The sequence below is a fragment of the Perognathus longimembris genome, chromosome 1, assembly GCF_023159225.1.
Source record: "Perognathus longimembris pacificus isolate PPM17 chromosome 1, ASM2315922v1, whole genome shotgun sequence".
NCBI classification, from domain to species: domain Eukaryota; kingdom Metazoa; phylum Chordata; class Mammalia; order Rodentia; family Heteromyidae; genus Perognathus; species Perognathus longimembris.
The window spans coordinates 69,655,859-69,675,394 of record NC_063161.1 but is presented as its reverse complement, the minus strand read 5'-3'; the positions used below and the strand labels follow the sequence as shown (position 1 = coordinate 69,675,394).

The 19,536-nt window shown below is 50.6% G+C and overlaps 2 protein-coding genes and 1 long non-coding RNA gene across 3 annotated transcripts; 2 read left to right on the top strand and 1 right to left on the bottom strand.

The window, feature by feature from the left end:
* Positions 1 to 37: 37 nt before the first annotated feature.
* Ptcd1 (pentatricopeptide repeat domain 1) lies at positions 38 to 10,653 on the top strand. Its single transcript, XM_048367693.1, has 9 exons — positions 38 to 109; positions 1,353 to 1,860; positions 4,219 to 4,359; positions 5,644 to 5,862; positions 6,048 to 6,149; positions 7,979 to 8,686; positions 8,934 to 9,050; positions 9,651 to 9,833; positions 10,205 to 10,653. Exons 2-9 carry the CDS (start codon positions 1,378 to 1,380, stop codon positions 10,349 to 10,351), a joined length of 2,100 nt encoding a protein of 699 aa, XP_048223650.1. The 5' UTR covers positions 38 to 109; positions 1,353 to 1,377; the 3' UTR covers positions 10,352 to 10,653.
* Positions 10,646 to 19,280, bottom strand: Bud31 (BUD31 homolog). The gene is made up of 6 exons (XM_048368112.1): positions 19,151 to 19,280; positions 17,949 to 18,079; positions 17,111 to 17,233; positions 13,047 to 13,169; positions 11,826 to 11,992; positions 10,646 to 10,889 (listed from the first exon to the last, which is right to left on the bottom strand). The coding sequence occupies exons 3-6, from the start codon at positions 17,202 to 17,204 to the stop codon at positions 10,839 to 10,841; spliced, it is 435 nt and encodes a 144-aa protein (XP_048224069.1). The 5' UTR covers positions 17,205 to 17,233; positions 17,949 to 18,079; positions 19,151 to 19,280; the 3' UTR covers positions 10,646 to 10,838.
* On the top strand, positions 17,949 to 19,134 carry LOC125367511. Its single transcript, XR_007214102.1, has 3 exons — positions 17,949 to 18,081; positions 18,481 to 18,483; positions 19,051 to 19,134. It is a non-coding gene; the product is annotated as an uncharacterized LOC125367511 (long non-coding RNA).
* Positions 19,281 to 19,536: the final 256 nt, after the last annotated feature.

Genomic DNA, 19,536 nt, shown 5'->3' with positions numbered 1-19,536 from the left:
CTGCCTGAGCGTCACTGCGGCGCCAGCCCACACAGCCCGGCGACTGCCCCGGGACGCGGCGGGGACCGCGCGGGGACCTGCGCGGCGTTCCAGGCTCCCGGCCGTTCGGGTGAGTTCCTGTTCCATCCGCGCAAGGAGTTCTGAGACCCGGGAAAAACTGACCGCGTGGCAGCGAGGGGCTTGAGGAAACTCGGGCCCCGAGGGCCCGGGCGAAGGGGTCGCGGCGGCTGGCAGGCCGCGCTGTGCAGGCGGGGTCTTCGGCGGGGATTGGCCGACGGGGTGCGGTGGGAGGGTGCCTCGCCACGAACCCCACGGGCCTCCAGCTGGCCATTCTCCTGCCTTAGCCTCCCGAGTGCGGGGTTTACGTCGTGCGTTGTCACGTCCGGATTGTGAAGGATGGGTTTGAACCCAGGACAATGAATAGACTTCGAAGGAAGACAACTTCCGCTTTAATTTTTTTTCCTGTGTAAATCTTAGCATTTTCTTCTCAGACTGGCAGAGAATATGTTAGTAGTACCTAGTAATTGCCAATGAGTGTAGATGATTAGTCGGGAGACGTTTTCTGCAGGAATTACACAAATTGCCTTAGGCTTGTGTTATCTATTGCGTTGAAAACTTAATAGACTAGTACACCATGTATACCGTACAGTACATATGTACATTGCTGTAGTGCTACAGTACTGCTTCATTCACTGTTCTCAGTCATTGATGCCTTCAACTGTCATTACCTCTGAGACTTTTACAGTGTGGAGACCTTTCTTTTTTTAGTCCAAGACTGAGACTTAAACTCAGTACCTGAAGCTTTCACTCATTGACTAGCACTCTAGCAACCAAGCAACACCTCCAGAGCCCTTCTAATGCATTCAAACCTTAAAGATATTTTCATGCTGACAGTCTCCAGTAGCTCATGCTTGTAATCTTAGGTAGTCAAGAGGCTGAGATGGGCAGGAGGTGTCAAGGTTTGAGGCTAGTCTAGGCAGAAAAGTCCTAGAGACTCCATCTCCAAAAATGATCTTCCAGTGGCTGGGGATATGGCCTAGTGGCAAGAGTGCTTGCCTTGTATACATGAGGCCCTGGGTTCAATTCCCCAGCACCACATATACAGAAAATGGCCAGAAGGGGCGCAGTTGCTCAAGTGGCAGAGTGTTAGCCTTGAGCAAGAAAAAGCCAGGGACAAGTGCTCAGGCCCTGAGTCCAAGGCCCAGGACTGGCCAAAAAAAAAAAAAAAGATCTTCCAAAAGCTAGGCTGGAGGCATGGACTGATTTATTGGCAGGCCTTAACCACTACCAAGTCTCTGCCTTTGTGACTGTGAATCTGACTTGACTTCCTTAATTTGTTTGAAATATTCCAGGCCCACATGGGACAGGAAGCCAGAAATGGATCTTATGAGACTTGCCCGGCTCTTCCCTGGCTCTCGTCCTGTGGCACTGCCCATCCTCCAGTACCTCGGCCCTCGTGGTGGAGTCTGGTGGGCAGGAGGCAAGGAGGAGTTGGCATGGTGGAGGATCCTGCAGCCAGCACGGCCAGTGTCAGCAGCCTTCAGCAGCTCCCTGTTCTGGGTGGCCCTGGGACAGGGGAGCCAGAGGAACATGAGCAGCCAACATGGTGTCCCCAGCCAGCCCACACCCCCAACCCCTCAGGAAGAAGAGGATGAAGGAAGCTTTGGAACTCTCTCTAACAAATACTCCTCCCGGAGAATATTCCAAAAGTCCACAGCTGAGTTGTATAACTTGCGGCTCAGAGAACAGAGAGTGGAGGAAGATGAGGAAGGGGAGACAGAGCACAAAGCATGGCAGGGCCGGAGGAACACCCCGTATTGGTACTTCCTCCAGTGCAAACGCCTGATCAAGGAAGGGAAGGTGAGGGACCCAGGCATTCCTTCCAGTTTCCTGGGCTCAGTGTTTGGTGTGCAGTGTCTCGATGGTCCCCATTGCTAAATGTTGGGGTGCTCAGCAGCATTTGGTGTCTGGGCCCTTTCTTTCCCTGTCTTTTTTTTTTAAGTGGTATTGGTATTTGAACTCAGTTTCTACTTGCTCTGCCACACCCCCAAACCGTTTTTGCTTTAGTTATTTTTCAGGCAGAGACTTGCGCTTTTGGCTTGCGCCAGCCAAAACTATAATTCTCTTACTATGGCCTCTTATATACCTAGGATTACAGGTGTGAACCGGTATGCCTGGCTTATTAATTGAGATGGAGGGGAATCTCACTTTTTTCCCTCAGGCTGAACATAAACTTGCAGTCTCCCCAATATCTGCATCTTTAGTAGCTGGGATTGCATATGGGAATTGCCATATACTCTCTTCACCCACCATGATGACCCAGCAGCTTCATAGAATGACTGTAACTCAGTTTCTGTTGTTCAGGTCTCCTGCCCTGGCCTCTTGTGGAAGCTGGAAGTGTGTATGCAGCTTGTGGCTTTTTGCTGGTTAATTAGAGATAAGAATCTCTCAGATTTATCTGCCTGGGATACCTTTTTTTTTTTTTTTTAATTGGGACCATATTTCTTTCAGTTTTTTTTTTTGTTTGTTTGTTTGTTTTTGCCAGTCCTGGGCTTTGGACTCAGGGCCAGAGCACTGTCCCTGGCTTCTTTTTGCTCAAGGTTAGCACTCTGCCACTTGAGCCACAGCGCCACTTCTGGCCATTTTCTGTATATGTGGTGCTGGGGAATTGAACTCAGGACCTCATGTATACGAGGCGAGCACTGTTACCACTAGGCCTGGGCTAGCTTTGAACCATGATTTGCAGCTCTCAGCCACTAAATGACAATTCTGGGATTCCATTTGTTGGGTCAAATTTCCCTTGGCCATGCTCTGATCCACACAACCTCCAGACTTCTCCAGCCCTGCCTCCCACAACCCTGCCCTTGAATGCCCAGGCATAGCCTTTCCTTTCGATCCTCAGCTTTGGTGGGTTGTTTTTGTTTTTGTCTTTGGTGGTAGTACTGTGAGGTTTGAATTCAGGGCTTCTATTTGTTAGACAGGTGCTGAACTCCTGAGCCACATCCCAAACCCTTTTGCTTTGGTTATTTTTCAAGTAGGATCTTAGAGTTTTTGCCTAGACTGACCTGGACTATGACCTTTCTGTCTACAGTCTCCTGCCTAGCTGGAATTACAGGCATCTACCACTGTGTCTGGCTCTCCTCGGGTATTAAGGACATTTGTCACTGGGCTTTCGTCAATGTTGTCTCCTTTGCTCTCTGCTTGCAGCACAGAAAGCAGATCCTGTTAATCTCCTCCCTCAAACTACCAAAGTATCCTGTGGCATTTATTTTCTGGCTAGGGCATGTGGCTCAGTAAACAGCGGTTGCCCAGCTCACATAAGGCCCTGCACCCCCAGCACAAAAAAAGAAAACAAAAAGTTTCATTTTCTTAATGATTGGTAATGACATTGTGTTTATATTTGAAATCTCTTAGTAGTAGTCAGGGAAGGAAAGTCTGTGAGATTCTTATCTCCAATTAATTATACACACACACACACACACACACACACACATACACACCCCAAAAAATAAAAGTGGTAGAGCACTAGCCTTGAGCAAAAAAAAGCCCTGAGTCCAAGTCCCAGAACAGGCACCAAAAACAACATTTAAAAGTGGCATTTGAGGGGAGGGTGCCAACTCAGAGTGAATAGGATCAGCTAGTCATTGAGCCACATCGTACATTCATGCCTTTCCCTGCTATTCTGTTCATTTGGAATTTGCCATTGTGAGAAGTTAAGAGAGAAACAAAGAAGGCCAGGTTTCAATGGCTCATGCCTGTCATTTTAACTCCTCAGGAGGCTGAGATATAAGGATCGAGGTTCAAACCTACCTGGGTCAGGAAAGTCAATGAGACTCTTACCTCCAATTAAGTACAAAAAATTCAAGCACTAGCCTTGAATGGAAAAGCCAGAAACAACGCCCAGGTCCTGAATTCAAGCCCCATGACTGCCTCTTCCCCCCCCCAAAAGGAAACGAAACAGGGAAGCCAGGGTACTCACAGGGACTTAATAAGGATCTGGGAGATCTGCTACCCCATCCCCATTTCTCTCCATCCTCCTCCCCATACCCCATGCTTTGTGGCCATCTGGGCACCTTGGATGCTGGTTCAGTCCCTACCACGTCCCTGGCCTCAGGAGGACCTTTGTACTGGCTCTTCCTTCTCAACCCTTCTCCCTCTGCTGAGGGTCTTGGAGGCCATCTTGAACCGCTGCCTTGTCCATCTCTACTCTCCCCTCAGCTTGCCAAGGCTCTGGACCTGTTTGAGAGGCAGATGCTGAAGGAGGAGAGACTGCAGCCGCTAGAGTACAACTACACAGTGCTGATTGGTGGCTGTGGACGTGTTGGCTACTTGAAGAAGGCCTTCAGGCTCTACAATGATGTGAGTGGGGGGTGGAGTGGCGGGGGGGTGGCGCAGGGCTCAGCCTTTTTTTTTTTTTTTTTTTTTTTTTGCCAGTCCTGGGCCTTGGACTCAGGGCCTGAGCACTGTCCCTGGCTTCTTCCCGCTCAAGGCTAGCACTCCGCCACTTGAGCCACAGCGCCGCTTCTGGCCGTTTTCCGTATATGTGGTGCTGGGGAATCGAACCTAGGGCCTCGTGTATCCGAGCCAGGCACTCTTGCCGCTAGGCTATATCCCCAGCCCAGGGCTCAGCCTTTAAGGTACATGCGTTGGGTGTAAAACTTTAGGGTGTTGCTTGGCAGTGTGGTAGTTTGGGCCAATAACTTAGACTTCCTGAAGTCAGATTCACCACTGTAAAATAGAGGTGATCTCAGAGGATTAAATCAAGCAATGTGAAGGAACATCCTTTAGCTGAGCACAGATGGCTCATGCCTGTAATCCTAGCTACTCAGGATGCTGAAACCTGAGGATCACAGTTCAAATCTAGCCTGGACAGGAAAGTCTATGAGCCTTTTTTTCCCCCAAACAACCAGAAGTGGGACTGTGGCTCAAGTGGTATAGTGCTATCCTTGAATACAAAAGCTTGGCCCTGGGGTCTGGGAATATGGCCTAGTGGTAGAGTGCTTGCCTTCCATACATGAAGCCGTGGGTTCGATTCCTCAGCACCACATATATAGAAAATGCCAGAAATGGTGCTGTGGGGGAGAGTGCTAGCCTTGAACAAAAATAAGCCAGGGACAGTGCTCAGGCCCTGAGTTCAAGCCCCAGGACTGGCATAAATAAAAATAAAGAAAAGCTTAGTCCTCGAGTTCAGGTCCCAGTATTGGCACCGCACTGAAGAAGGAAAAAAGGGAACATTCTTCAACATGTAACCTGCCTGGGCTATGGTATGCATTTCCTGAGTACCTTCTCTGTTCCTGTCCTGTGTGTTCCCGTTCTTCTCCATCCCAGTGCACCCTGCTCCCCAAGCTAGCTCTTTGGGAAAAGGCCGCCCTCAGAGCCAGGGAGCCATTTCTTTTGTGAGTCCGGAAGGAGTGTGGCCCCGAAGGCCTGGACGCTCACAGGGGAGAGCTCATCTCCTTGCAGCCTGAAGCCAGTCCGTGGCAGCAGCTCCTGCCAGCCTATGCTCTTACCATTCGGTGTATTCTGGTCTTGGCATGACGGTTGGGGAGCTGGAAACAAAGGTGTGTGTGTAGAAATTGCACTTCCAAATGACCAAGGAACACCATGGTCTTTCAATGCCCCTGTATTTCTCCATCTGCACAGATGAAGAAGAGGCAGCTGGAGCCTTCGGATGCCACTTACACGGCCTTGTTCAATGTCTGTGCGGAGTCCCCATGGAAGGACTCAGCCCTGCAGAGTGCCCTGAAGCTCCGACAGCAGCTGCAGGCCAGAAACTTCCAGCTCAACCTTAAAACCTACCATGCCCTGCTGAAGGTAGCTGCCAGGTGTGCGGACCTCAGACTGTGCCTCGATGTATTCAAGGTGAGGAGCCACCCCCTCTCTTGCTCCTCCCCTGAGAGACTTAGGGTGCCCTTGTGGGGTTGGGTGGGAGCAGCCCCCCCCCCACCTGGGTGATCTCTGCAGAGGTACTGTGCGGGCCAGCTGGGAGTAAGGTGTATAGTCTGGGTCCTGCTGCGGGTTTGCAGCCTGCCTTTCTCCCCACCTAGGAAATTGTCCACAAGGGCCACGTGGTCACCGAGGAGACCTTCAGTTTCCTGCTCATGGGCTGCATCCAGGACAAGAGGACAGGCTTCCGACACGCCCTGCAGGTCAGTCCCTCTGCCCTGTGCCTTCTGTGTGCCTACACCAGGGTGCAAAGCAGGAGTCCTGTGTGCGTTGTCAACCTCGGCCCTCCCAGCAACCATCGAGGGGCACCTGGAGCACCCCGTTTTGTAGGCAGCAGGAAGTTAAGGCGTGTGGAGAGGCAGAGCCTCTGCCCCTTAAACTCAGTGCTGACCTGATGCAGTGCCATCACAGAGTGCAGAAGTTGACACATCCAGCCTGAATCCCACCCCACATACCCACATGCACACACACATGCAGTCCTCTTCATTGCAGGGTTGGTGTTGACATGGGTGCTGTGGCTGCTTCTGTGGCCTTTCAGTGTCATCCCGTGTCCTAGTGCATGTGACACAGACCAGCAGCCACCCCACCTCAACTTCTGTTCTATCCTCCTAGCAAGCCAAGCCCCCTGGCCACTGAGCAGAGCCATGGCTCGGGACCACAGGCTCGTGTCCCTCTGCATAGTCCCTGAAAGCCATGGCTGCCCAGCCAGCCTCCATCCTCCTCAGATCAGCCAACATGTATCCCTTGTTCTGGTTAAAGTGCCCTATTGTCCAAGGGCCTGTTTGTGCTGCACACTGAAAGGGCTCTGCCAGGCCATGTGAGTCCCATTCTGCAGGTCAGGAAATGAAGGCTGGCAGAGATCAGAAATTTCCCTGAGACCCCACAGCCTCTGAGCTCCTAGGCTGAGACTAAAGTTGATGCAACACTAGAGCTGACTCCCTGTCACCACTGTGGGGTAGCGTGTGTCCTTAAAACACACACACACACACACACACACACACACACACACACACTCTCTCTCTCTCTGTCTTCCTCTCCCCCTCTGTCTCCCCCCTCCCCCTCTCTCTTTCCCCCTCTCTCCCCCTCTCTCTCCCCCCCTCTCTCTCCCTCCCTCTCCTTGGCTGTGTGGCTGCCCAGATCCTTACCATCCTCTAGACCCTGCCCCAGCAGGCAGTTGGGGCCTGGCCTGCTGCTGCCTCAGGCATGTGCCACTTATCCGATGAGCTGTGAAGTGCCAACCTGGCCCCAGGTTTGTTGTAGGCCTGTCTGAGCCCGCAGATGAAACAGTAAGCCAGCTGGCATCATAGAAACCATAGCATAGTCCTGGCTAGTGTCAGAGCAGCCCAGATGTGTCCCCAGCACTGTGTGGGAGTCACGCCCATGTGTGCTGGGTATAGGCTGCAGCCTGACTGTTCACTCTGCTAGCTCCCACTGGCTCTGTCCTGTCCTGCATCTAGCATGACAGGATGAACTCAAGTCTCAGCATCTGAGCCTGAGGCTTGGGGCCTGGGGCCAGGCATGCAGCAGGCATATGGGAGGTACTGCTGGATCACTACCCGAAAGGTCAGCCTAGACTCTTGTAGAGCCTAGTCTCTTTGGCCAACCCTACCATAGGAAAAGTGAGGGAAATGATGGGCAGAGATCCCATGTAGAAGGGATCTGGAGAGGGTAGAGGGACAGCACTGGGAGAAGAGTTTGGGGGTGAACTTGAAGAAGGAGAAAGAGCTGCTGAAGTCTGATGATGGGTAGACACTTGCCAGATTCATCTTGTCCCTTAAAAAAATATGCTAGGTTATCCAGGTGAACCTTGAGCTCCGAGTCTCAAATGAGCCTCACATATCAGCCTCCCAAAAGCTGGGACTACAGGCCTGCCCTGCTATGCTCTTTGTTTTTTTTCTTTTCCGGTATTGGATGGAGCCCAGCCTTGCACTGTTCTATGAGGTTTTTTGGTCCCATGTGCTTGCTCACTCCCCTACTGCAGGAGGCCTGGGAGCAGAGGCACGCTGAGCTGGTAGCTGTCTTTTCCTCACAGGTGTGGAGGCAGATGCTGAGTCTGGGGCTCAAGCCAAACCGGTATGGCTACAACTTACTCTTGGGGGCAGCTCGAGACTGCGGCCTGGGGGACCCCGAGGTGGCCTCCAGGCTGCTTCTGAGGCCCCAGGAAGACACGGCTCTGCTTCAGCCACCAGGAGGCCGGCGGCGGAGAGGAAGGAAGGGCCCATCCAAATTAGATGATGGTATGGCAGCCCGACTCCACGTTGAGGCCCTGGAAAAGCAGCTGTTTCTGGAAGCTTCTCAGGCACTAGAGGGGTCTCTAGAGCCTTGGGATGCCAGGATACCTAGCAGAGCCCAGCCTGAGATGGATATGGAGGCACAGGCTGACCACCCAGCAGTCCTTGCCCCACTGGCCCTGAGGCCTCCTCCCTTGGAGCTAGAGGTCAACCTCCTGAGTCTCAGGACTGTCTCCCCAACCGTGCTCTCCTTTGGGACCGTGGCCACCCCTGCTGACAGGCTGGCCTTAATGGGAGGCCTAGAAGGCTTCCTGGGCAAGATGGCAGAGCATGGGCTCCAGCCAGACATCAAAACCTTCACACTGCTGGCAGAGGTGGTGGAGCCCGGGAGCCCTGCGGAGGCCTCGCTGCTGACCGCAATGGACACACACTGTGTGGAGGCCGATGTGACATTCTTCAACACACTGATGAGGAAGAAGAGCAAGTGTGGAGATCTGGAGGGGGCTAAGGTAAGGGCTTAGCTGGAGCAGAGCAGGCTGATGCACCCCTTCTCCCCTTCCTCACTGGACCCCATTGTGAAACGTGGGGCTCTGGAGCCCAGGCTCTGCCTGATACTGGCAGCAGAGGGTGCTGGTGCTGGGAGGCCTCTGAGCAGACCTGGGCCCGTGGGGTCTCCCGCAGCCCACCCAGGGCTTCCCCCCAGGCTTCCCCCGGGCAGCGGGTCAAAGGACAGAGATGGCAGATCTGTCCTCACAGGCTCTGCTGCCAGTCCTGGCAAAGCGAGGAATTGTCCCTGATCTGCGGACATTCTGCAACCTGGCCATCGGGTGCCGCCAGCGCAAGGATGGTCTGCAGCTGCTCGCAGACATAAAGGTGAGGGGGTGCAGACAGGCCAGCGGTGCTGGGGGCACTCTGGAAGTGCTTGGGGTAAGTTGCCAGGGACATGGGGTGGCAGACCCTCTTTGGCAGGATATGTGGGCTCCACTTCCAGTGTAGAGTGGCATCTGCCCCCTTGGGGACCAAGGGGAGCCACTGTGGGACTTGGCACAGAGGCTGTTCCCATGCTGAAGATGGTGGGGGGTGGGGAGGATATGGAGAGGGTGGGAATGCTTCTGGGCCCCAGCACCCTTGGGGGGAACACAATAAAAGGGCAGCTATCCTGCCCCGCCCCCATTGGATCTTTGCTAAGTGGACCCCAGCAGGGGTGCTTTCTGGGGACCACCTGTGCCCCTCATTGTCAGCTGATGGCAGCTCCTCCCCCAGGGTGACCACCACCTCCTGGTCCCCAGGAAATAGCCAGAATGGAGGCCCTGGAAGCTCCTGTTGACCTCCACAACAGTCCTTTTGGAGGAAGAGGCCAGCCAATGTTGCCTTGGGGCCGGGCCCCTGTTGATTGGTCCTAGAGCAGGCCTGATGGTGACTGCCCTCTGCCACTGCCCCCTGCCATTGTACCATGCTGTGCTGTCATTTCAGAAATCCCAAGTGACGCCCAACACGCACATCTACAGCACCCTCATCAATGCAGCCATCAAGAAGCTGGACTACACCTACCTCATTGAGATTCTGAAGGACATGCGGCACAGCAGTGTCCCCGTGAATGAAGTGGTCATCCGCCAGCTGGAGTTCGCAGCCCAGTACCCCCCCACCTTTGACCAAGTATGTGCCCCAGGCTGAGCATTGCCTCCTTGGCCAGGGTCACCCCGGCTGTTGGCTTTTGGAGTTGAGTTGTCCAGCAGCTTCTTGGAGAAGCCTCTCCCCTTCCCCTGGAGACTGTGCCTGAGGGGTGGAGGCAGTGGATGAAACCCAGGCTTGTGGGGCTACGAGGACCTCCATTAGGGAGATGACACTGCTGGGCTAGGGATCTGGCCTGCCCAGTGGGGTGGCCATCTTGTTGGGAATCAGGCTGACAATAGCTGCCTCCCTGTAGCCTGCTAGGAGGCTGCAGGGAGAGAGACCAAGCCAGCTGAAGGGGTTTGGGGTTGGTGTTGGAGCACACAATGACCCTGATGCCATCTTTCCTGTTACAGTACAAAGAAAAGAACACCTACTTGGAGAAGATCAATGGCTTCAGAGCTTACTATAAGCATTGGTTGAAAGTGATGCCAGCAGAAGAGGCCCCCCACCCCTGGCAGGAGTTCCGAACCAATCCCCAGAGGGACCAAGACACAAGCTAGGACACTGGTGTGGACAGAGGTGATGAGAGGCACTCTCACTGTCCAGTGGAGCCCCAGGAGTCCCCTCCACCAAAGTCAAGTGAGGCACTGTGCTGGTGTGAGGACACGTCTGGGGCCTACAGTGTCCACATGACAGCAGGGAAGGAGCAGGTCTAGCCAACCCTGCTCAGGTCAGCCAGGCCTGCCTGGTTGTCATCCTCACTGAGGAAGCACACTTACTCAAGGTCGCCTAGCACCTAGCAAGGGGGGGCAGGACACACGTCTATCAGCCTCCACAAAGAACCAACCCAGGTCTAAGAGATGGAAAGGTTTTATTTTTACAAATCACAGCTGGTGAATGCCAGGGCTTTCACCTGTAGAGGCCACCCACAAATGGGGCCCGAGGCACTGCTCTGACAAGAGCCGTTTCTAGGAAGGAGTGGCACAGGGGGCAGGAACCTGTGAGGTCCAAGGTCCAGGATGGAGAAGGGGGTCCGGGCCAGGGATCTCAGCCGGAGCAGCCGCGGCAGCCACAGTGTGTGCACTCGATGATGCGGCCCTGCAACAGAGGACACTGTGAAGCTGCGCCCCACCCCTGCACCCACAGGAACCGGTGGGACATTCCATACAGGACATTGCCCAGAAACTTTCACTTCCTATGTGCATTTCATTTATACAAATTCATTGCTGGATAAAAATAAATCTGTGTGGATAAGTACCACTTGGAGGAACCTTGGGCCCGTGCTGGTGGGGACACTGGACAGAGCAGGCGCTCAGGGTCCTGGGGCACAGTGCCCTGGAGGCCCCGGAGCAGGGGGATGGGTTCTACTTTTCCTGACTCTTGAGAGTTAAGAGTAAGCACCTCCTCTGGTGTGACCCAGTTAAACCCAATTGCAAACCCCTGTGCAGTCCAGAGGCTCTCAAAAGGGGAGGGGCTTCTGCCCTATGGCCCCCCACTCCATGTTCCAAGCATGCCTGTGCATGCATGTGGCCTAGGGATGCAGGGCTGTCCAACGGCAGCCTGAGTGCAGCTGGGCTCCAAGATGAACGCTGGCTGCACACAAGCTTTGTGGAGGGGGCACCTGAGCGAAACTAGTGGCAAAAAGGCCACACTGACCTGACCTCCACCTGGGCCAACAGCCATCGTGGGCCACATGCCAGTCACTCCTCTGTCTTTCAGCTGCATTTCAGAAGGGCTGGAGCCCTGAGCGCAGCTACTGCCTGTCAGCACCACTCCCAGGTGCCTGGCTGAGCTGGAACATTAGTTCTAGCAGAGGAATGTAGTAATGGTGACATTCAAGTGTTACTCAGAGGATAGGAACTCCTGAGCAGACACACTTCTCTAGTGTTAGGAAGAGGGTTTAACACTGGCCTAGATACCCCACCTGGCACAGACCCCCAAAGAGAGGGCCCCCGTAACAAACTGTATCCCAGACAAGCCCTATTCAGCACTCAGCAGGAAATAACATTGAACTGGACCATCAGGCATTATTACCACTTCCAGCTTGCTTTTGGGAACCCGGCAAATGCAGTTTGTCCCAAAATTGGTGTCCCGTGTCTGAATGCAGCGCAGGCAGCACAAATTCTCATAGCCCTGCTTTTTCCACTTTGCAATCAGGTTCTTGTCCGCATAGCCTTCTTTAATGCAGTATTCATAGAGTTCTGCCAATGAGAGGGGCACAGAGGGCATCAAGCCTCGGCATGACAAACCCACCTACACCCTCAATTAAAAAGAAAAGTCCAGCCCCAATTTTGGGGGGTGGTCTTGGGCTTGAACTCAGGACTTGGGTGCTTTCCCTAAGCTTAGTGCTCTACCACTTTGAGCCACGGCCCCACTGTGGTTTTCAAGTGATAATTCTCAAGTAAAAACTCAAGTAAGGGGCTGGGAATGTGGCTTAGGGGTAGACTGCTTGCCTAGCATGCAGGAAGCCCTGGGTTCAATTCCTCAGCACCACATAAACAGAAAAGGCTGGAAGTGAGGCCAGGAATATGGCCTAGTGGTAAAGTGCTTGCCTTATATACATGAAGCCCTGGGTTCAATTCCTCAGCACCACATATATAGAAAGAGCTGGAAGTGGTGCTATGGCTCAAGTGGAAGAGTGCTAGTATTGAGCAAAAAGAAGCCAGGGACAGTGCTCAGGCCCTGAGTTCAAGCCCCAAGACTGGAAAGAAACAAAAGTTGGAAGTGGTAGAGTGCTAACTTTGAACAATTAAAAAAAAAAAAAAGCCGGGCCAGGAGTGTAGCCTAGTGGTAGAGCATTTGCCTAGTATGCGTAACGCCTTGTGTTCAATTCCTCAGTACCAAATATACAGAAAAAGCCAGAGGTGGTATTGTGGCTCAAGTGGTAGAGTGCTAGCCTTGAGCAAAAAGAACTCAAGGACAGTGCCCAGGCCCTGAGTTCAAGTCCTAGGGCTGGCAAAACAAAAAACCATCAAGACTTTTTTTCTCCCTGGGCTGGCCTTGAACTGAAATCTTCAGATCTCAGCCTCCTGGGAAAATTACAGGCTTGAGCCACAGCACCACTTCTGCCTTTTTTGTATATATGGTACTGAGGAATCAATCATGCATGCTAGGCAAGCACTCTACCACTAAGGCACATTCTCCATTTTTAATGGTAAGATAAGTCTTAGTGTTTGCTGGAGTAACAAGGACAAGAAACTACTTCATTCTGGAAGCTGTTCAAGTGCAATAGGCCGAGAATGTTTAGCCACTTACCTCTGCTGATGGCTTTCCGCTTGTAAAAGAGGTCAAAGATATAGCGGGTTTTCTGGTGGTGGATTCTGAAGATGGGCCAGAGAGATTCCACTTTCCTCTTCCCTTCATGAGGCTCTGTCTCAGCTGCGAAAAGTATAAATTACTGTAGCGTGTTTAGCAGGGTAGACACAAGTCTGCACAGGAGGAAGGGTTTTTAAGATGGGAGTCTCAGGCTGAGGATGTACCTCAGTGGTACAGCACTGGTCTATCATAGGTAAAGCCCTGCTGGGGGTTTCACCCCCAGCAGTGCAAAAACAAAAGCACCAGGATGGCCTCAAAGCCTGGATCCCTTGGCCTCCGAAGTGCTAGGACTAGAGGCATAATCCCAGGGAACAGTATGGTAATTCCTCAAGAAGCTAAATGTAGAGTTACCTATGAACCAGAAATTTCACTTCTAGGTATATACCAAAGAGAACGGAAAATGTGCCCACAGACTAGTACATGCACGTTCACAGAAAGCAACGGTAGAGGGAACTCCAATGGCCATCAGTGGAGGCAAGGGTAAACCAAGTGTGGCTTTCTCATATAATGGAATGTTATTCAGCTACAAAGGGAATGAGGACTGATTGACACATGCTCCAACACAAACAAACTGAGTGTCTATATACTAAGCACCTTTTAACTGGACAGTTTAAATTAAATTCCTCTTTAATTAGATAAATTAGGAAATACAGGTTTTTAAAAGCATGCAGTCAAGTAAGTGCTAGTGATCCATGCCTATAATCCTAGCTACTCAGAAGGCTGAGATCAGAGGGTTTGAAGCCAGCTTGGACTTAATTCCAATTAATAATAAAAAAAAAAAGTGGAGGTGTGGTTCAAGCCTTAAGAAGAAAAAGCCAAATGAGAGAATAAGACCCTGAGGTCAAGCCCCAATATCAGCACAAAAAAAGTAAATAAAAATCATGTAACCATAACCTCTATTGATGCCCAGGTCTCTTATTTCTCTGAACCTAGCTCTAGAGCATAACTTCTCAAGAACATCCTAGGCAGTGAGCTCTGATGGTATAGCCCTGTAATCCCATCATGGAGAATCATATGTGAGAACAGGCTACTCAGTAGGTTCCTTTCTTAAAAGTTAAAGCCGAAGCCTGGCACCAGTGGCTAATGCCTATCGTGGTTTGAAGCCAGCCTGGGCAGCAAAGTCAATGAGACTCTTATCGCCTCTAAACTATTAAAAAAGAAGCTGGAAGTGACTTTGTGGCTCAACTGGTAGAGTACTAGACTTGAGCAAAAGAAAACAAAAACAAAACATTCAGGGACAGGTGCCTAGGCTGAGTTCAAGCCCTAAAACTGACACAAAAATAAAGCCAGGCTGGGAATATGGCCTAGTGGTAGAGTGCTTGCCCAGCATGCACGAAGCCCTGGGTTCAATTTCTCAGCACCACATATACAGATAAAGCCTGAAGTGGCACTGTGGCTCAAGTGGCAGAGTGCTAGTCTTGAGCAAAAAGAAGCCAGGGACAGTGCTCAGGCCCTGAGTTCAAGCCCCAGGACTGGAAAAAATAAAGCCAGAGATAACCGTGGGCCCAGAAATGTGCACCATAATTATGTTTAAGGTGCTTCTAATTTCACCTCCAGCAAAACTCTTTAGGCATGAGAGGTGAGATGAGGGTGTGAAGGTTTTTAGACAATTCTCTCAGCGAGCACAGGGTCAGGTGCAACGCACTGCTGCAAGGCAAATCTGTTTTAGCTCCAATAACAAACTGATCTACCATCTCCAGTCAGTTTTCAGGGCACAGAGAAAGATGAGAGGTCAAGAAAAACACACCTCCATTTCTCTCAACGTTTAAAAGCCATTTTATTACCTAGGATTTATAATTCAGATCAACAAACAGATCTCTGACAGAGGCAGAAATAAAGGTAACGTGATCTCAGCACATCTATGTGTCTGCTATGGCAGACACCCTACTTGGGGCCCAAGGAACAGCAACCCAGCTGTGGTCATCTGCACACACTGGAATCCCACACATTTCATACTGCTACACTATAAGGGAACCCCATTTGTCCATCCCCAAACTGCTTTCTCGGGCCACAAGTCATGACTCTATCCTTGACCCCCTCCTTCTTTCAGCAAATGTGGATTCCCACACGAAAAATTGGGTTCCAGGCTCAAACCTTCCCCCTCTCTAGGCAGCACTGTCCCCAGAGTTCTTTGCTTTCCCAGCATAAAGCAAGTATCTGGTACCATGCAGTGCCTCCACGGCTACTTTCTTTACAATGGCCATCAGTGGAGGCATGGGTAAAACAAGTGTGGCTTTCCCATACAATGGAATGTTATCCAGCCAGAAAAAGAATGAAGACTGACTGACACATGCTACAACACAAACAAACTGAATATATACTAACCACCTCTTAACTGAACATTTTAAATTTTACAGTATTTGGTCTGTATCTCAAAACAGTAAAATAGAGTTTTCGATAGTTATGTTGAAGTCCTATTACTAAAGGACAATGGGAATGAGGTCTGAAATCAGGGTACTTATCAACATCAGGAAAGCAAAGAAATGCTGAGAGGTTATTCTGTTTGAGCAAAATGGCCCAAGAAATATTCTTTTCACAGACAAAGAATATCATATGCAAGGCAAAGTTCCCCAGGGTTGGATCCCCAGCACTGTAAAACACTGCCCCTAAGCGCTTTTGCTCAAGGCTAGCACTCTACCACTGAGCCACAGCATCACTTCCCATTTTCTGGTGGTTAACTAGAGAAGAATCTCACAGATTTCCTGCCTAACTTGGTTTTGAACCATGATCCTCAGATCTTAGCCTCCTGAGTAGCTATGATTACAGGTGTGAGCCACCAGTACCCACCTGGAAGTTATAATTTTAAAGGACTCTTTATTCCAGCACACTCTTGTTTCCTTTATTATGACAGAACTGCTCGGAGAAAAAACTTTCAGCCCTCATTAACCTTGATTACTGTAACTTCTGTACCCACAAGTTACCTTCTGCTGTGAAAACAAGAGACAGAATAACAGGACATCTGACTTAGTGGTTACAGCTGATTACAATAAGACCTCATAATCACAATGATTAGGTTAGCAGTAATAACCATTTAAAGATGGGCAGTGTAGCTCAAATCTGTAATCCTAGCCACTCAAGAGGCTGAGACCTGGAGGGCAGCAGTTGGAAACTAGCCCTGACAGTAAAGTCCAACAGATTCCATCTCCTTATTAACCAGGAAAAAATGTCAGGCTTGAGGTTTGACTTAAGTGGTAGAGGAATAGCCCAAGCTGAGCTAGAGAGACTCTGAGTTCAATCCCCAGTACCAGCACACACACACAACTTTAGCAATTCAAGTGCTTCCACCGTTACTATAGTAGGTCAACAGATCATTGTGCTTCCGATAAAATTTCCAGAGACAGCACATACGTGGGTTCACAAGGTGCAAGATCACACACCATTTGGAAAGTTAACAGTACAAATGATGCCAAGACTAAGGAAGGAAGGGAAGGAAACAGTGTCAAAGACGCAAAAACTGTTAAAAAAAAAAGTTTCATAAAACATGAATGCGAAAGAGCATTTCCAAGTAACAATATATGATTTAAAATATATAAAAAACTATGGGCTGGGGATATGGCCTAGTGGCAAAAGAGCTTGCCTCGTATACATGAGGCCCTGGGTTCAATTCCCCAGCACCACATATACAGAAAACGGCCAGAAGTGGCGCTGTGGCTCAAGTGGCAGAGTGCTTGCCTTGAGCAAAAGGAAGCCAGGGACAGTGCTCAGGCCGAGTTCAAGGCCCAGGACTGGCGCCCCCCCCCCCCAAATATATATATATGTATAAAACTAAACTAGTACATAATTATAGGTAGGCTATCTGACCTTAATTTCCTAAAGCTTTAGTACTCAAGTTGGTCAAAAAGCTTTGAAAGGTTTTTTTTTCATTAATGTCACTTTTACTGGCAGCATTTCTAGCACCGTGCATGCAGACAGGTCACTGTTAGTAGACTTGTCTCTTCATTATAATGAGTTTATGCCCTTCCCGGAGGCCCTGCCCTCACCCACACAGAAACACCCCTACTCACCTTCTCTCATCTTCTGATCTAATTCATCCAGTGTTGGCTCAATCAATTCCCAGCCATCTGGGGGAGCTTTCCGGCTTCTTTTTACTTTAGGCATTTTCCCCTAACAAGATACTATCCAAAGATCTGGAGAGGGAAAAAGCAATGGATTGGTTTGTGAGTCTCAAGTTACCAAAAACCTTTACCAGCCACTATTTTTGGTACGCACTGACTTTAGGGTTGTAGCCACAGAAAATAGTTCAGCATCCAGATCACCTGGGTTACCCAGACAGGAAAAGTTCGACAGACTTACTATTCTTCATTAACTACCAAAAAGCCTAAAGTGGATGTGTGGCTCAAGTAGTAGAACACCAGCCTTGAGTGAGAAAGCTCATGGACAGCACCCAGGCCTTGAACTGAAGCCTCAGTACAACATACGTATATATACATACACATATATATGAGCATGTGTGAGCACACGCGCGCACACACACACACACAAATTAAGACATAGTATTTATCACTACAAGGTGAAATCTTAGATGAACAAACAAGATTACAAGCCTGGGGCTGGGAATCTGGCTTAGTGGTAGAGTGCTTGCCTTGCATGCGTGAGGCCCTGGGTTCAATTCCTCAGTACTACATAAACAGAAAAGGCTGGAGTGGTGCTGTGGCTCAAGTGGTTGAGTGCTAGCCCAGAGCAAAATGGACAGTGCCCAGGCCCTGCGTTCAAGCCCTAGGACTGGCAGAAAAAAAAAAGAAAAAAGCCTGGGGAGAAAGGCCATCAATTATGATAGCGTGAAGAGAATTACAACTGAAGGAGCTACAAGGAATTAGTTTAGGGAAAAGGCATAAATGGTACCTTAGAATCTTTCCTAAGTACGATTGAAAGTTTTCCAGTCTCTGCAGTAACAGGCTTGATTCTTGTCCAGCTTTATCAATTATTCTGTGACTTTGGGTAGATTTCTTTCCCTCTTTGGTTTTCAGTCTCACCTGTAAATTGAGGTCGGTATATTACCCAATTGTCAAAGTCTCTTTTCCACCTAACTCCATGAAATCCAGCCAGTCCAAACCTAAATATCAAAGCACTTTTCAAACCACAAAGTATTTCTATCTGGCAAAACGAAATCAAATTACCCCTTACCATTAAGCACAGTAAACCCCTCTTCCTCAAATCCATTCAGTCCCTCCCACTGTAAGATGTTTCTTACCAAGACCATTCTCCTTACAAACTCTGTTACAACTTTTAAGAAGGAAGAATTAAGCTGGGCGCTGGTGGCTCACACCTACAAACATAGCTACTCAGGAGGCTAAGATCCGAAGACCAAAGTTTGAAGCCTGCCCGGGCAGAATATTCCCTAAAACTCTTATCCCCAATTAACCAGGAGAAGAAGGGGGTTGGGGAAAAGCCAGAAGCAGAGCTATGTTTCAAGTGCTAAGAGTGCCAGACTGCAGGGGGGAAAAAAAAGCTTCGGGGCAGCACACAGGTCCTGAGTTCAAGTACTAAGACTGGCACACACAAAAGAAAAGAGAAGGAAAAAAAGAAAGAAGAGCCATTGTCATCAAACTGCGGGGCGCTGGGATCTGGAAGCGTGGCACTTAAATGGGGCTCCCGACATCCCAAATCAAAGTTCTTTGCAGGAACCCCTGCTCTGAAGCGGGAGATGGGTGGAGTCCAGTCCTTGTCAGCCCCGCTTTCCTCTCATCTGCGATCAGGGAGATCCACTCGGGGAAGAAAGGCGGATCAAGAGGGAAGAGGGGCGCTACATAGAGCTAGCGGGGTGCCGGGGAGAAGAGGCGAGGGGAGACAAGGCCAGGAGAACGCGGCAGGCCCGCCCGAGCTCGAGCGCCGGCAGCTGGACGGAGTTTAGGAGGTCAGGCGGCGTTGACACCGAAAGCGTCCCCACAGAGGACGCGGCGGGAGGAGAGGCGAGAGGAGAATCCAAGGCTACTGGACGCCTCAGGGCGTCGCTCAGGTCGCCTTCCGGGACAAAAATGGACATCTGTGACCCCTCCCGCCAGAGTCGGTGCTCAGGCACTGGGAACCGAGGGAAAAACACGCACCGGTCGCCGAGAGCGGCCGCTCTTCTTCTGACAGCTTCCACTCCACCGGGCTCTAGTCAAGACGAGGTCCTTGGAGGGTCCTGCCTACTCCTCTCGCGAGATTGCGTCGCCTTAGCTGTCCGTGGCACTGCCCTTTATTTGGCCAAGCTTAGGGCTTGAACTCAGGGCCTGAGCACTCACTATCTCTGGCTTCTTTTGCTCAAGGCTAACACTCTACCACTTAAGCTACAGCGCCACTTCTGGCTTTTTTCTTTTTATGTGGTGCTGAGGAATCGAACCCAGGGCTTCATGCATTCTAGGCGAGCTCTCTATCACTAAGCCGCATTCCCAACCTCCGTTGTGGCCCTCTGCCCTCGCTTCCGGCAGGGTTAGCCGTCAGGGCTACA

Excerpts from the sequence above, each read along its gene's own strand:
- Ptcd1 (XM_048367693.1), top strand. The coding sequence starts at position 1,378 with ATGGATCTTATGAGACTTGCCCGGCTCTTCCCTGGCTCTCGTCCTGTG. Across the intron at positions 4,360-5,643 it reads CCTTCAGGCTCTACAATGAT|ATGAAGAAGAGGCAGCTGGA; the intron begins GTGAGTGGGGGG and ends CCATCTGCACAG. Across the intron at positions 9,834-10,204 it reads ACCCCCCCACCTTTGACCAA|TACAAAGAAAAGAACACCTA; the intron begins GTATGTGCCCCA and ends TTCCTGTTACAG.
- Bud31 (XM_048368112.1), bottom strand. The coding sequence starts at position 17,204 with ATGCCTAAAGTAAAAAGAAGCCGGAAAGCTCCCCCAGATGGCTGGGAA. Across the intron at positions 13,170-17,110 it reads AGATCAGAAGATGAGAGAAG|CTGAGACAGAGCCTCATGAA; the intron begins GTGAGTAGGGGT and ends TACTTTTCGCAG. Across the intron at positions 10,890-11,825 it reads CCAAAAGCAAGCTGGAAGTG|GGCCGCATCATCGAGTGCAC; the intron begins GTAATAATGCCT and ends CCTCTGTTGCAG.